General features: G+C 41.4%; 2 protein-coding genes and 1 long non-coding RNA gene across 6 annotated transcripts in view; 2 read left to right on the forward strand and 1 right to left on the reverse strand.

Annotated features, from left to right (window-relative positions):
* Positions 1-5,913, forward strand: part of ppp2r2ba (protein phosphatase 2, regulatory subunit B, beta a) — a 46,355-nt gene extending 40,442 nt beyond the window's left edge. For all 3 annotated transcript variants that reach the window (XM_056382450.1, XM_056382451.1, XM_056382452.1), the window contains exons 7-10: positions 743-912; positions 1,494-1,585; positions 1,684-1,807; positions 3,915-5,913. In XM_056382450.1, coding sequence (XP_056238425.1) covers positions 743-912; positions 1,494-1,585; positions 1,684-1,807; positions 3,915-4,070 — 542 coding nt within the window. In that variant the 3' untranslated portion in view covers positions 4,071-5,913. The remainder of the gene's footprint in view (positions 1-742; positions 913-1,493; positions 1,586-1,683; positions 1,808-3,914) is intronic.
* Positions 1-15,113, reverse strand: part of LOC130173318 (uncharacterized) — a 29,142-nt gene extending 14,029 nt beyond the window's left edge. The window contains exons 1-2 of one of the 2 annotated variants that reach the window (XR_008828395.1): positions 14,517-15,113; positions 12,442-12,594 (exon numbers count right to left, since the gene is read on the reverse strand). This is a non-coding gene — a long non-coding RNA (uncharacterized LOC130173318). The other variant, XR_008828394.1, reaches the window with a different exon arrangement.
* Positions 6,064-10,133, forward strand: gpr151 (G protein-coupled receptor 151). The gene has a single exon (XM_056382453.1). It carries the CDS (start codon positions 8,120-8,122, stop codon positions 9,458-9,460), a length of 1,341 nt encoding a protein of 446 aa, XP_056238428.1. The 5' UTR covers positions 6,064-8,119; the 3' UTR covers positions 9,461-10,133.
* Positions 15,114-15,156: the final 43 nt, after the last annotated feature.

The following is a 15,156-nucleotide window of genomic DNA, read 5'->3' on the forward strand; positions in this document are numbered from 1 at the left end:
TACACCCCTGGAGTGGGAGGGGAGGGAGAGCAGCGCCGCACACACTGCACACGCCCACTTATACACAAACACTCATTCACTGACACACACGCACAAATCTAGAGGGGCTCAAATGGGCCCGAGACTTTGACATTGATTTGTTTTTCTCATCCCTTCCTCATCCCCCCATTTTTTCATCTCTTACGCGGCATCCCTTGTTAGACTCCCCATTGACACATCACAGAGCTATTCTCCAGGCCTTGGCTGAGGAGGAGGGAGGAGAGGGAAGGGAGGAGGATGGTAGTGGGCATTTTTGGAGAGATAGAGAGGAGCGGGGGGGGGGGGGGGGGTTGTTGGGGGAGAAGAGGAGGAGGAACAATAACTCGACAGCTAACGATGGAATGCCTGGCTCTCATCCCCGGGGTGTTGGCCTGCACACAGATCAGCAGCTGCCAAAATCAATATGAATCATAACCAATATTTACCCAGCATGCTGACCCACGACTGTCTCCCTAAACACACAGAGAAGTAATCCTGTGAAGAGATGCAGCTGCCGCAAAAAACCAGGCATTGTTGTGGGTGTTATTGTTCGCTAATGACGGCCCCACACCACACAAACAAAATCTACTTTGTGTTTTCTCGCTGTGAAAGATTAAAAGACTTGCAGAAGGAAGAATATCTCTTTTAAGCGGCGACCTCCTATGGTGTGAAAAAGTGTTCTCTCTGTCAGAAGATGACTGCTTTTTGCTCTTTTCTGTCGTAGACTTTGAGGAGCCAGAGGATCCCTCCACTCGCTCCTTTTTCTCTGAAATCATCTCATCCATCTCAGACGTGAAGTTCAGCCACAATGGGCGCTATCTGATGACAAGGGACTACCTCACTGTCAAGGTGTGGGACCTTCAAATGGAGAACAAACCACTAGAGACATACCAGGTATGGTTTCATCATGCTTTTATGCGCCTGTCGGAAAGCCTCCAAAGATAACTCTCAGCTGGTGAAGTTAGTAGATAACAGTTAGGCCTGGATCAAATCAAAACTTATTGATTTTAGACTAATCACTCAATATAATCGTGTTGCACTGTCAGTGTGTCATCCTTAGCGATAACCCCAGGAGGGCTTATTGAGCCGACTGTCCGTAAGAGAAGACGGATAGTGTCAGTGCTGATGCAACCTGAAGGGCAAAACCTCCCACTGTGTGGTCACTGGGGTCAGATCCACACCGTCTGATCAGGGGACGCCATCTTAGGGCAGGTCATGATTGATAAGGCCATCAGCTGGACTCAAGGGATTCTCTATCCAATTCCAACTCCGCCTCCACCTGCTACCTAACATCTTAGCATAGGTCACCAGGTCTGGAGGGATTACTGAAAGTGGAGCATATGGTACTGCAGCTTATGGTTGTGTGGTTGACGACCACTGAAAGGCAATGTGACAAACTTTAGGTGCTTGAAAACTGTGATCATAATCCACCAACTGGTTTTCCATAATCATTTTTTGTTTGTTTTTGTTTTCAGGTTCACGACTATTTAAGGGGCAAACTTTGTTCTCTGTATGAGAATGACTGCATCTTTGACAAGTTTGAGTGTGTCTGGAATGGATCAGACAGGTGAGACCACTTATCCAACCATCCATCCATCCATCCATCCATCCATCCACCCATCCATCCATCTCAATAACCCTCCACTCTCCTCTGCTCCTCCTTAGCGTCATAATGACCGGTTCCTATAACAATTTTTTCCGAATGTTTGACCGTAACACCAAACGTGACGTCACACTGGAAGCATCCAGAGAAAACAGCAAACCCAGAGCCATTCTCAAGCCTCGCAAGGTAAAGCAACTCTCATCAACACAAATGAACCTACATCAAGTCAAAGATAACTCTACTTGGATAAATGCTGAAATGTCTTCAAGAATAGAATATTGATTTTCTAAGTAATTTTTTACTCAAATTTTTTACTCAAGAAATTCAGAGGTTGCACCTCCAAAAATGTGAATATTTGCCGATTTCCTTTGTATTCTATGATCGTACACTAAATATTTTGGAGTTTTGGACTGCTGGTCAGCCGGGCTATAACCTTGATGACTGGGAACCATTATAGCGAAAATACAGAAATTAGAATTACTTATGATATTATCCAGTTATTGCACATACAAAATACACTTGTCTTAACAGTGCAGAACTGTGGGAATTTTATGCACTAGGTATGACTAATAGTAGGAAAGTGACATGATGCATTTAAAAATTAAATATACTTTATCCTTAGTAGAAGCAAGTATTTGCTCAATTCAGAGAGAGAGTAGGGTATGACATGCAACAAAGGCCACACTAATAAATATTTTTATTTTAACAATGGATCAAATAACTATGTGTAATGTGAAAGTTGTCAAGAGGTGAACACAGAGAACATTATCAGCCCAGGGTTTTGGTTGTACAGCCCGTAACTTTACTGTTTTGGTTCACTCTCATACAATCCCATTTCATCACTGCTGTATTCAGTAAACAAAGCTCTGATGAAGCCACTGTACAGAAGTGTAGTGAACATGGTGGAGCGTTTAGCTGCTAAAGAGCCACATATTTATCTCAGTGTTAAGTACCAACACACAGCTGAGAGAATAGTGTGTGACCACTTCATTTTTAACTGGCAAGAAACATGACACTGAATGAATGATAATATTGTTCTGTGTCTCCTGGATGTGCAAATAGGCAACTGTTTGTTAACACATTTGCCATATTTACTCTTGTGTCAGTGTTATGTTTGAGAGATTCTTCTGCTGCCCCCAAGTGGCCAAAAACACTAGTCACACTACTATTTCTACACATTTGCAATTAGAAACATGGTTTCAAAGCTCGCATATTAAGCATGGTTAGGATATGTGTGTTATTACTCTTGGTGCAGATATCTGTAATAGTCAATTTTATATGAATTGTTTAATGAATTTATTTGAGTGGTTGTCCATGGGAAATGAGCAAAACATGATGAAACATGATATCATAAAAGCTACAACTTGGTGAACAGCTTCCGCATACTTCAGTGCATCACCTTCTCAATAGTGGTAACAATAGCACCGCCATGAGGTGAGAAATCAGCTTACAAATATTGCAAAAATGTATTTGCAACTGAGAGGTGGAGAAGAAAACTGGTGTCTTTGGATGATGCTGAAGAGACTGATATAAACAATGCCTTTTGCATCATCAAATTTTCATAGGCCTACTTTTGATTCCCTCTCTGATGTCTTTATCCAAGCTTCACCAACTTGATACATATCATGTTCAGATGAGCCAGATATCACTTAAGATAAGAGAGTCCTTTATTAATCCCACAGTGAGGAAACTTGCAATTGTTTCTTCCATGATTGGCTGACTGAAAGCTTCATCCAACCGCAACCAAATTTCACTAAGTGTATAGAGTAGGAACATGAATCAAGCTGTCGAATTTCATGCAATTTCGCCACTAGGGGGCACTATGGTAATAAAACAAATCTTACTCAAGACAAATAACTACTGAGATGCTGATGGCTGGAAACATGGTTCCACTCGGTCATGTCAAGCATGACCAGAACATTTAAACAGCTTGTTGATATCTCTAATAATAAATTGGTTCAATTTTTTTAATTAATTGTGTATAAAATCACTAATATCTGAAATTTTTTGAAGGCTACAGAAATGAAACTTCTCAGACTACTGGCCCATGATGAAATTCCTCACATGGTCAACAATTGTTGTGTCCGTGTGGCCAGTTATTGATGTTTTTTTACTAATACTTTTATACCTATATTTTTTCATGTATGTTCATGTCCCTTGCTTTGACCATGAAAACGTCCTGAAAAAGTCAGAGGCAGCGACTGCAGTAGATTCAACAATCACAATTAGATGTTCTAGTGTACACTTTAAAATCACGTCTTAACGCCTCTTTATCCCATCTGTTGTCCTCCAGGTGTGTGTAGGTGGGAAACGCCGTAAGGATGAGATCAGTGTAGACAGCTTAGACTTCAGCAAGAAGATCCTACACACCACGTGGCACCCACATGAGAACATCATCGCTGTAGCTGCCACCAACAACCTCTACATCTTCCAAGACAAGGTCAACTAAAGGGCAATCTGCGCCCTGCTGACCCGTGGCCCCCGTACATGTGAGGGGCTACAGGGAGAGGAAGGGTTGGAGAAGTAGAGAGATAGAGCCCTTATCTACATCCTTCTCGTCCTCTCCCTATGTCTTGTTGCTGCTGGTCTTCAATTTTGCAGCTCGGCTGAGTATCCAGTGTCTGAAGTGGACTGTATGAATTTTGGGAAGCGGGGAATTGACACAACCTGGATACAACCTGAGGAAAAAAAATTCCTTTAAAATCAAGAATGGACTGTCATTCTTCAATGTGACTTATACTTTAATTTATTTAGCCATGCGGACATCTAAGGAAGTGAATTGCATTTACGCAACAAGAGGATTGCTGCATGAATAACATGATGTAGCAGCCCTCTGGACCCTGAAGAAAGGGGCTGATGTGGGTACACTCGACACAAAATAGAGCACACAGACAGAAACCAAGCTTACATGACAGTGGCTCACTGTCATGTAGCAACAGTGCCCCCTCTCTTTCACTCTGCTCATGCTACAGTGCATGTGATCAAAGTTTTGGACAGTGTAACCTGCCGCAGAATTCCTACAGAAGAGGAAGAGACTGTTAACTCTGACCCCAGAAACTAAGTGTTTCTCTCTGCCTGTGACACAACACGGTCAGTCTTTCTAGCACCAATTCTGTGTCTCCCTGCTGAGACTGCTGTAGTCTGTAATGTGAATGAAGCCCTTCCAGGCTGTGTCAATGGTTTTATTTAATGCTGTTGTTTTATTGAGTCCTTCTCTCGGTCAGTGAGTCTGTTTAGAAGCTGTGGTGCCTTCTTTTGGTATGTTGGGGTTCGATGTAGTGGGCGCGGGAGGGGGGAGGGGACTGAGTACAAGGCAGGAGTGCGAATGTTTAAAATGAAATGTTAACTTAGGAAGTTCTTTTGTTTTTTGTTTTTTTCTCTCTTTCTCTCTCTATAAACAAAAACAAAAAAAGCTCCACTGAGGTCCCAAGTGGAAAAAGTGCTTGAAGCGGTGTAGTCATGATTACATTAAAGCACTGGCTACATGCTTGTGAGTTCAGGGGAGGACGCTGTGATGTGTACAAAGTCATTGTTGCTCTTATCACATAGCAGTCAGTCAGATGTCATCAATTTGCCAGAGACACGACAAAGCCACAATAAAATATTTTCGCAGGATTCATGCTGAAAAAAAAGAAAAATACTGCATCGCTCACCACGTTTATTTGGATAGTGCTTAAAATGATCTGTAGATGGTGAAACCGTGACCTTTTCATGTCCAATATTACTGAAAGTCACCTTCAGATTTCTTGGCATAAGATAATGCTAGCCTAGCTCTTGAACTTGTTTTTGCATGCATTGGATCTGAATCTGATGAAGCTGATAGCCTGCATAAAGCTATTTGAACATCTACAGATCATCTGAGGCACTATGCAAAATGTTTCTTGCTTTGTCCAGAAGGAGCCAGTTTAAAAATGTTTGATTTAAGATTGCTGTGGTGCCTGTCCACGTTCCTCCTCTTGGTGAAGATGGGTGACGTGAGCTGGTAGCAGGTTGTGTTTCAGCAATTGGCTCTCTGATCTCACTTGTCTCAGATTTGTGTTATGAGCCAGCTCCTATAAAGGAAAGCAGTCAAAGGTCTAAATGAACTCTGTGAAATCAGGGAATTATTAAGTGTGATTCCTTTAAACATTAATGTCTTCTAGACAACCTTCTTTGTGACACTTCTAATTGAAACAAAAAAAAAACCTTTTATAGCTCAGAATGTATTGAAATGCAATTAATTACCATGCAGTCTTTATGCTTACTGGACTTTCTTTGAATAAAAAAGAATAAAGATGTGCGACTTCAAATCATTAATTGTTGGACTTCCTCTGTTAAGGGTGTTGACTCAGTTGAATATACAGTGGCAAGAAAAAGTAAGTGAACCCTTTAGAATTATCTTTATTTATGTATAAAATCTTCAGATCTTCATATAAAGTTACAATGAATAAAGCTGTCTCTGTTTTAACTAATAACACACAAATCATTGTATTGTTCTTGTCCATACTGAAAACATCAATCAAATATTTACAGTGTAGGTTGGAAAAACTGGGTGCACCCCTACGTTAATGACATGAACAAAAGGTAACTGGAGTCAGGAGATATCAAACCTGGAGTTGGATCAATGACACCAGATTGAAGGTGTGGGTTAATGCAACTCTGACTTATAAAAAACACTTAAGACTTGAGACTTTCATCAGTCCACAGTTAGACAAACTGTCCATAAATGGGGATGATTTAGTTCTGTAGACAGTTTCTCTAGAAGTGATGGCTCAGCTGAGATTACTCAGGAAGCACAATGCAGAATTATCAGTAATAAAACAAAGAACATCAGACTAACAGCTGAAGGCTTGAATGAAGCATTGGAGCTTGATAACATATCTGTTCATTAGTCTACAATACACAGTCATGGTGCATGGTTGCATAGAGCAGGTGGAAGCTGCTGCTCTCCAAAAGCATCATCACTGCACCCCTTGACTCCACACTACTGGGAAAATGTTTTGTGGACTGATAAAACTAAGGTTGAACAGTTTGGGAAGAACATGCAGCACTAGGTATGATGGTCACTGCACACCAACATGAAAACATCATCCCAGAGGTGAAGTTTGGTGGAGGGAGCATTGTGACTTGAGCTGCTTTGCCGGGGAAAATGAATTATCAAGCTGAGTGATGCAGCAGGACAATGACCCTAAACATCAAAGAATCATGACTTCAAAGAAAAAACACCTGTTGGATTGTTTAATCCAACAGATGCACCGTGGAGTGACCTGAACAGAGCCACTCATACCCAACATCCTAAGAATATGACTGAGCTTAAGCAGTTCTGTATGAAGAACACTCCTCCTGAACACTGAGGAGTTCTGATCAGCAGCTAATGGAAATGCGGCTTTGAGGTTTTTGGTGTTAAAGGAAGTTCAACCAGTTATTAAATCCAAGGGTTGATTTACTTTTTATACCAGTATGTTAAATGGATGTGTTCAATAAATCCACAAAAGATCATAATTGTTTGTGTGATATTAGCTTAGCTTGTCTACATTTGTGACTTAAATGAAGATACGATTACATTTTATGACCAATTAATGCAGAAAACCAGGTCATTCCAAAGGGTTCACATACCTTTTCCTGCCACTGTAAATCTAATGTATCACATCCTGACTATGTTCATTGATGCTTATGGTGCAATGGCGCCCTCATGTGGACGAGAGTAAGACATGTAAAGGCAGTCTCGCTCTTGTAAAGGAGGACACATGATTTCCATTAACTGGACACAGTTGGTTGATTTCAAATTACTAACAACTGTCACACTTTTCTTAATTTCTTCTTATTACTACACTTATCATTTTAACAGCAGAAAAAACGCTTCCAAATGAAGGTTGCTGACCCATCCAAATAGCTCATACAATAAACAAATGACAAGATCCATCTGTGTTGCTTTTGTATGCTTCAAATGTTGTATTTCCTGTTTTATTTGTAATAATTCTTAAAATACCATTGCTGTAATGACTGATTTTGAGTTAAAAAAATCCCTAGCATCAATATCTCTTAACCCCGCAAGAAAAACCTTTTTGTAATGACCACTAATTCACAGACATTTACACAAATTAGACATCATACCACATTCAATATGAAATTCATATGTCGTACTGTGCACATTATGCTGAGTTTCTCTAATTGGCCCTGTGAGGCTCTGGTCTACGCACATCTTGTCAGCTGGGGACAGCAGCTGTCAATCAAACAGCATCTTTATAACCAGCCACAGAAGCTGCATCATTGCTTCTCGGGATATATCCAGAGACAGAGAGGAGCTCCACTTTGACTACTGATTGTCAATCGATACATTCTCCGAGACGATTATTGTAACAGGTTTAGATGTAGAGTGGACATTTTTATAGACATATTTTGCCAAGCCTGTCTTTACACTGCTTCTGTGTTTTTGGAAATCTTCTACCCAGAACCTTTTCTCATCTCCTGGCTGCCTTTGACTTTTTCTAATATCAGACCACCATCTTTCAGGAGAGGATGGATAAGTTGAGTGGGAACAATATGACTGTTCTGAACAGCTCCATAGACAAATGGTCCTTCAATGAACGAGGCTCGTTCTATCACCTGAACCCTGGGGAGCTGAGGGTCCTGGTGCCAGCTATCCTGGGAGTCATCTGTATCTTAGGTGTGGCTTGTAATCTCACTGCGATGGTAATCTTGTTCTCAAATTCACATAAGGGCAAACTGTCTCTCATCAACTCCCTCATCTTCAACCTGATGTTTGCTGATGGGCTGGTGCTCGCGTTTGCCATGCCTTTCAGGGCTGCTTCCTATTCCAGAGCCAGCTGGAATCTGGGATGGTTGGTGTGCAAGACGGCCGACTGGTTCCTCCAGTCCTGCATGGCTGCGAAGAGCTTCACAGTGGCAGTCATGGCCAAAGCTTGCTACCGCTACGTGTCCAACCCCACCAAGCAAGTGAGCATCCACCTGGGCTCCATCCTGGTAGTGCTCTTTTTCATCTGGCTGTCCGCCTGCTCTGTCACCATCCCTCACTGGCTCTTTACTACACTGCAGAGAAAGATACGCGGGGTAGTGTGTGTGCTGATGGTTCCTCCTGAAGCCCGGAATTTTATGACTGTGTACGTCAAAGCATATCCCCTAGGGGTGTACTGTGCACCTCTCAGCTTTTCCCTGATGTATTTCTGGAGGGCTTATGGCCAGTGCCAGCGCCGCTCCAGTAAGACTCAGAATCTACGTACACAGATCAGATCCAGGAAGCTCACCTTGATGTTATTCAGCCTGACTGTGGCTATGGCTATTCTCTGGCTTCCTCAGTGGGTGGTGTGGGTTTGGGAGCGTCATATAGCAGAGAAAGAAATTGAAGGAGCTCAGCCTCTCCTCTCCGCTCCTCCTCTTCTTCTAACCCTCTCAGCTCAGCTGCTCACCTTCTCTCTGTCGCTAGTGAACCCTCTCATCGTCCTCTCCCTCTCCGAGGAGTTCAGAGAGGGCTACAGGGGGCTGTGGAGGCGCCTCACCCTGCGCAAACAACCTCCACAGAAGCCAAAGCCCGGACCTCACAACCCTACCACTCTACAGTCGCCTTGTCCTAGACCAGAGACCTCAGGCCAGCTGAGAGGGGAGAGGAGCCTTCGATCAAGCTCCAGCCAGGTTCCCAGCAGAGACGCTCAACTCCAGCCAGAACAAGGTGGAGGGGGAGGAGGGGGAGGAGGAGGAAGAGAAGCAGACAGGGTAAGTCTCAAAGATGGGATTGTCTTGCCTGATGTGGAGCAGTTCTGGCACGAGAGGGAGACAGGATCGAACACAGAGGAAAATGATCCTGTGCCGTGGGAGCATCAGAGCAAAGAGGGCAAAAAATAACAACCACCTCCCAGCTGATCACAGCAGCTTCATCAACAAACCTCAGTTGAATGGACTGGTCAGTGCTACATCACAATTCATTGGTATTCTGTCAACGGGTTTATGATATTATTCAAAGGGGAGAAGGGAAAAGAGTGTGGAAACAAGTGTGGACTACAAATAGAGCAGTACCATCTGTATATAACAAACTTTAGAATAATGTATTTTTGTTGTTTGATGAGGACAAACTAGATTATATTATAATAATGTGAACTGGTGGATGTATATATATATACGCACACACACACACACACACACACACACACACACACAGTAGATGTATATATATTTTCAGTGAATAATAATGAATAAGTAAGTTGCTGATTTCTTGACGTATTTGGACATGATATTTTTAAAAGGGATGCTGAAAGAAAATCTCGATTTCCTCAATGTTTTTCATTTTGTAATTTAAAAATGACATCTTAATTGGATGTACAGTAAATGTTAGCCTTAAACCTTAAATGTGTTTGGCACTCATGTGCAACCTTTTTCGGTATTGTATATACCCTTTAAGTATTTCAAGGTGATGTGAAAGTCTGCAGTTTTCATGTGAAAGTGAAAAAACTGTTTCCTGTCATCTTTCTGTGAGAGAGACTATTTTGTAATCATTGTGCACCTGAATGACCAGTGTTAACAATAAAGACAATTCTAAAAAGAAATTTAGCTTTTGTGTGATAAAATTGTCATGTGGTGTCAAAAATTGTTCAGAGGAGACTAAAAATACAGAAGCGCAACAGCAGTATAGTTGTACTGGATCTTCCTGTTAGGTTGAAGCAAGAATGTAGTCTTTGCGGTTTCCATTAACATGCTTAATGGGCAATTTTAAAATTTGAACGAGTAATTAATCCAAAAACTAAAATGTATAAAACAAAAAATGTATATGCTCGCATGAGGTGGTTTTTCAGACTATTTGACTAAGCAATATTTCACAAAAGTGAAACGACAACACTAACACTCAATTCGTGACGCCTGGCAAATCGTGCTCCAGGGAGCCAATTCCAACTGAGGAAGACTGCTGGGAATCCGTCGTCATGTTTAATTGGAACGATATCTCAAGAAAGAAAACCCAGCTTTATTCACATAACATAACTCAATGGAAACACAGACCATTCTCAATTGTGTTTTGGTGTCTTTTCTAAAAAAAAAAAAAAAAAACCTAAAAAGAACCAAATCGCCTCTATTTTGTGCTAAACTGCAATTGAAACCTGACTAATGACATACACACATACAAAAACACACAAGTGAATTCTTAATGAGATGAATCAGACATCAGTGGATGGTCTCCTGCTGACATTGGGCCATTAAATATATTTTCATAAGGGCATTCATTAGAATTTTTAAGGGTTCTAATTAGAGGTAAAGAGCTTTCGTCTGAACTCAGAGGCGATTCAATGGACTCACCTCTGTGGGAGTCTGATAAGGAATTCTCTCTTCATTGATCTGAATACACAGGATAGGTCAAAGTCTCACAGTTAAAGGGATAAACAACATGAGAGGAAACTGTGCCAAAGCTGATCTGTGATCGATCTGTCTGTCTGCTGTAACAGCAACCCGGCTGCGATCAGCACTGAAGCCACATGTAAATATTGTTCTAAAGGACCTACTTTTTAAAATTGTACTGACATGACCTAGGTGTTAAACGTAAAGTGAGGTATGCATTATAAAAATTGAAATGGAAGGAGAGCAGAAGAAAATTTAGGATGTAGGAGTCGTTACCTCACACACCTTTTTACTCCCTCCTCTCCCTTATGACATTTTCCTCTCATTAATCATTTATGTTGACCTTTTATTGCCAGAGGCAAGTACCTCAATCAGAGCAACACTTAACTATATAACCCACCATCAGTCCCTGGGGTAGTGACCTGGCCATAAACACGGAAGCCAAAAAAAGCAATTCACTCACTGTTGGACTGAAATGTTAACCTTCACTGTATAGAGAAATTATTAAAGGTAACAGTACAACAATAACAAATGTTAACAATGATGACAATTGTCCCACTATTTTTAACTACTCTGTATGAACACCTCTTGCATTCACTTCTGTTTGACACCTGGCATTTACTCTGGTAAATGAGCCAGTAAATCTGCAACTGTGGGATTTCAGGGCAGAAAGCCCTGAAGCTGCTGATCACTGGCAGCCAACTGGTGCAATCCAGGCCATCAAACATTTGAGATAATTAAATGCCTTTCCTGGGGTGCACCAGCCCAGGTGTTTTCACTTGTTTTGCCTGATTAGGTCAGGAATGTGTGGGAGCTTGACTGATACCTCCCTCTGTTGAATCTTGATTACTTTTACTGACAAGTGTAATGTAGCACTGTGGGATGAAAAAAAGTAAAAAGTAATGTGCCACCTCTATGCTACAAATTTACTGCCAAAGAATACTGTCTTTGCAATTAGTACAAGTACAGTATACATATGTAGCCAACAATAAAATCAGTATACCATTTTGTATGAATAGGGAATGACATAATAGGTATGGTAATGGATATCAAACAAATGGCGATTTTGGAACAACACCATCAATTGCACCCACACCAAGCCAGAGCAAAATGCTTTTCCAAAGATTTAACACTTAATATTTTCTTCTGTAGCTGTCTCACCATTACTTGCAATGTATTTATTCATTTGTTTATTTAAGCTGGGAGTGGCTCATTCAATTCTCCTGAACAACAATGTGCGTCATTGGTGCACTCAGAATTCAGGCATATGCATATCGACTGTTGAATATACTTAAGTTAATAATAAAAGTCTAAACCTACCTTTTTTTTTTTTTTGCGGCAATCTACGATTTTGGAAGCCCCTACCCACCGTCGGAACACCATCCCTGGTGTTTAGACCTTTACTGGCTGACTTACATCTCCCTCACACTTTTCTCTAACTTAACACCATCAATCACTAATCAAAACCTGTTGGGTAGGAAAATTGAAGAAGCAGTTCTTACCCTTGTCAACATCACTGTGGTGCCCTTGAGCCAGACCATTAACCCTTGCTGATCCAGTGGAGCTGCTCAGTGGCCAGCAGGTCAGACTGTGGTTGTACCGAGCAGCTTTCAGTTGCGAATGTCATAAGAGCATTGCTGTGAAAGAGACAGATCCTGTAAAACAAAAAACAATAGTAAATGAATTCATAATCAATCAATACGTGAATACATTATATACAGTAAAGATGGTACTACAAAGTGAGTGGTATACTTAGATTTTGCACCATCACTGAAAGCTGTAATGTTCCATTATGAGAATTTCTGAAGACACTGTATATTTCATAAATGTTTAAATTTAGAGGCTCTGAGCCTCTCTAATGGATGACTGTTTTCTGAGTGATCAAATAAAAATATAGCAGATTTCAGGTGAACACTTCAAAGCAACCAAATGTAATATGGGACCTTTAAATATAGTGGGAAGTGAACATAGTGCACTACGTAGCCAATCTGCTGGAGTTTGGTGTCCTCATGTCATTTTCAGCACAGCTGCGTCCAAATACGACGTAAGTCAACAGGTAATAGTTGAAAATAGTATTGGTATAATTTTGGAATATTTTTCAGCAGAATATTTTAATATGAAACAACAGAAAGTAAACAAATGAAAACAGGGACTGATTGAGAGAAATTTGGTAAAAAATGGGAGAGAGATAATCAACATTACAAGTGGAAAAACAACTCAGGCTTAATTAGGTCATTATACAAAGCAGGGGAGCTTTCAGCAGGTGAGATCCTCTCTTTACTGCCCTCCTGGCTGTGCCCCCCCCCCACTGTGATGGGAGGCGGGGGTGTCACCCCTGCGTTTTTTATCCCTCAGCCAATCATCATCTCTAATAAATGAAACTCCACAGGAAGTGACACGCCAGCTAACACTAATTATGCTCAGCAGGAGAGGCTGGCTGCAATTAAGCCACACGCTTAAACCTTTGCCTGCCAATGCCTCATCTCCCTCTGAGTCACAGCTACCTTCACCTCCCTTTGGTCCTGTGGAAGATCACCTGGCTCTTCAGTCCGCAGAGAGTCGACCAGAGAGTGTGTGTGTGTGTGTGTGTGTGTGTGTGTGTGTGTGTGTGTGTGTGTGTGTGTGTGTGTGTGTGTGTATGTATGTGGTTGTTTTGGTGTTGGAGGAAGGTTGGTTCAGGGGGTCTGGCCTTGGTATTTAGCTGTCTTTTGATTAGAATAAATCAGAGAGCTTTCATCTCAGTGAAGGATGTGTTGATCTAAAGGGCAGGCAGCTTTCAGCATTTTCCAGCAGTTAGAGGGGGTATCATTTAAACCTAAATACTATCGATCTATAACTGATTTAAAAAGCAGAGGGGAGCAGGTAAATGCACAAAATAAACACACGGCACACTGCACACTAACATCAAAGGCTTCCTCTTTTGGAACAACAAACACACAAACACACAAAAGTTTTCACCTAAAAGTGAAGCAATGAATCAGTCAGTTTAGAGTAGTCAGTCCAGTAGATGCAGTGAGGTTAATTTGAAGCTGCACTAAACAATAATTAACAATAAATAACTACATTTAAATCAGAAAGGTGTTACTTGTAGTGATGAGCCCACAGAGAATTGTCACCCAACTGTCCAGGTCCCCTCAGCTGTGTGCAGCATTTTAACGTATTTTAGCCCATTGTTTTGGTTTTTAGGCCTGCAACCTTACTGTATTGGCTCAGTCTTACTGCTGGACAAAGTTAATGACCAGCTGGTGAACAGTGGCCCATTTAGCAGAAAGAGACATTTCCCTCAGTGTTGTTGGACATCAAAACAAAAGCACAGCCTGATAAAACATGGACTTACATTCCTCAGGTGGCCAGAAAGAGGACTCCACATGAACACTAATATTGATCCTTGTCTGCTCCATGAGTAATTTAGCCATTGTTTGCCAACACCTTCGACATATTAACTTTATAATGTATGGTGCCGTGTCTCAAATCGGATACTTCAGTCAGTACACTTGCATACAGTGGGCAATAGTCACTCCCTTAGCGCGTGTTAGATAGTGTTGTCCCAAATCTAAGACCGCCATTGTGCACTCACCGGAAATGACGATCTAAACAGGTGACCGTAATTGTCACACACCTGCTGCACTTTGCTCACTTGACTTGAAAATGAACCATTTACTTTCTTATGTGTGCCATGAGAAATAGAAAAATTAGGCCGTCATCGGCCCGACGATGTGTCCTTCTTCTTCGGTCGCTGTTTTCACAAGTTTGAAAGTCTTTCCCCTTCCACTGCGTACATTGCCAACATGGTGACCGATGGGGGTGAGAAGTGTCCATCGTTTTACACTCACACATTTTTAGACCGTTTTGAGTGCAACACCCGGGTATTTATGTACGGCAAGTTGTCATGCTTGTCAGGTGTGAGCGCAAGACAGCAAGGCACAGTATTGTTTCTAGGTTGTTGCACTGCTCCCAGGTGGCCAACATATGAATTAAACTGAAATTAAAATGTCTTTTTCCCAAACATTCTGAAAAAATTGCATCTCTTACGATTCATATGTTATATTCCTATATATGTTCAAGAATGACTGACTGTTGTCAGCCAAGCTGTGGCCTGTTGGTGAGAAGATGAAACACTTTCCAAAGGGTTATACTGAGCAGTTCTTAGTTATAAAGAAGTGGTTTTTTTTGTTTTTTTTGTTTGTTTTTTTAACCAAACGTTAGCACGAAGTATA

This window comes from Seriola aureovittata, chromosome 8 (genome assembly GCF_021018895.1).
Source record: "Seriola aureovittata isolate HTS-2021-v1 ecotype China chromosome 8, ASM2101889v1, whole genome shotgun sequence".
NCBI lineage: Eukaryota > Metazoa > Chordata > Actinopteri > Carangiformes > Carangidae > Seriola > Seriola aureovittata.

Bases quoted from the DNA above. Each gene is read 5' to 3' on its own strand.
- gpr151 (XM_056382453.1), top strand. From the start codon at position 8,120: ATGGATAAGTTGAGTGGGAACAATATGACTGTTCTGAACAGCTCCATA.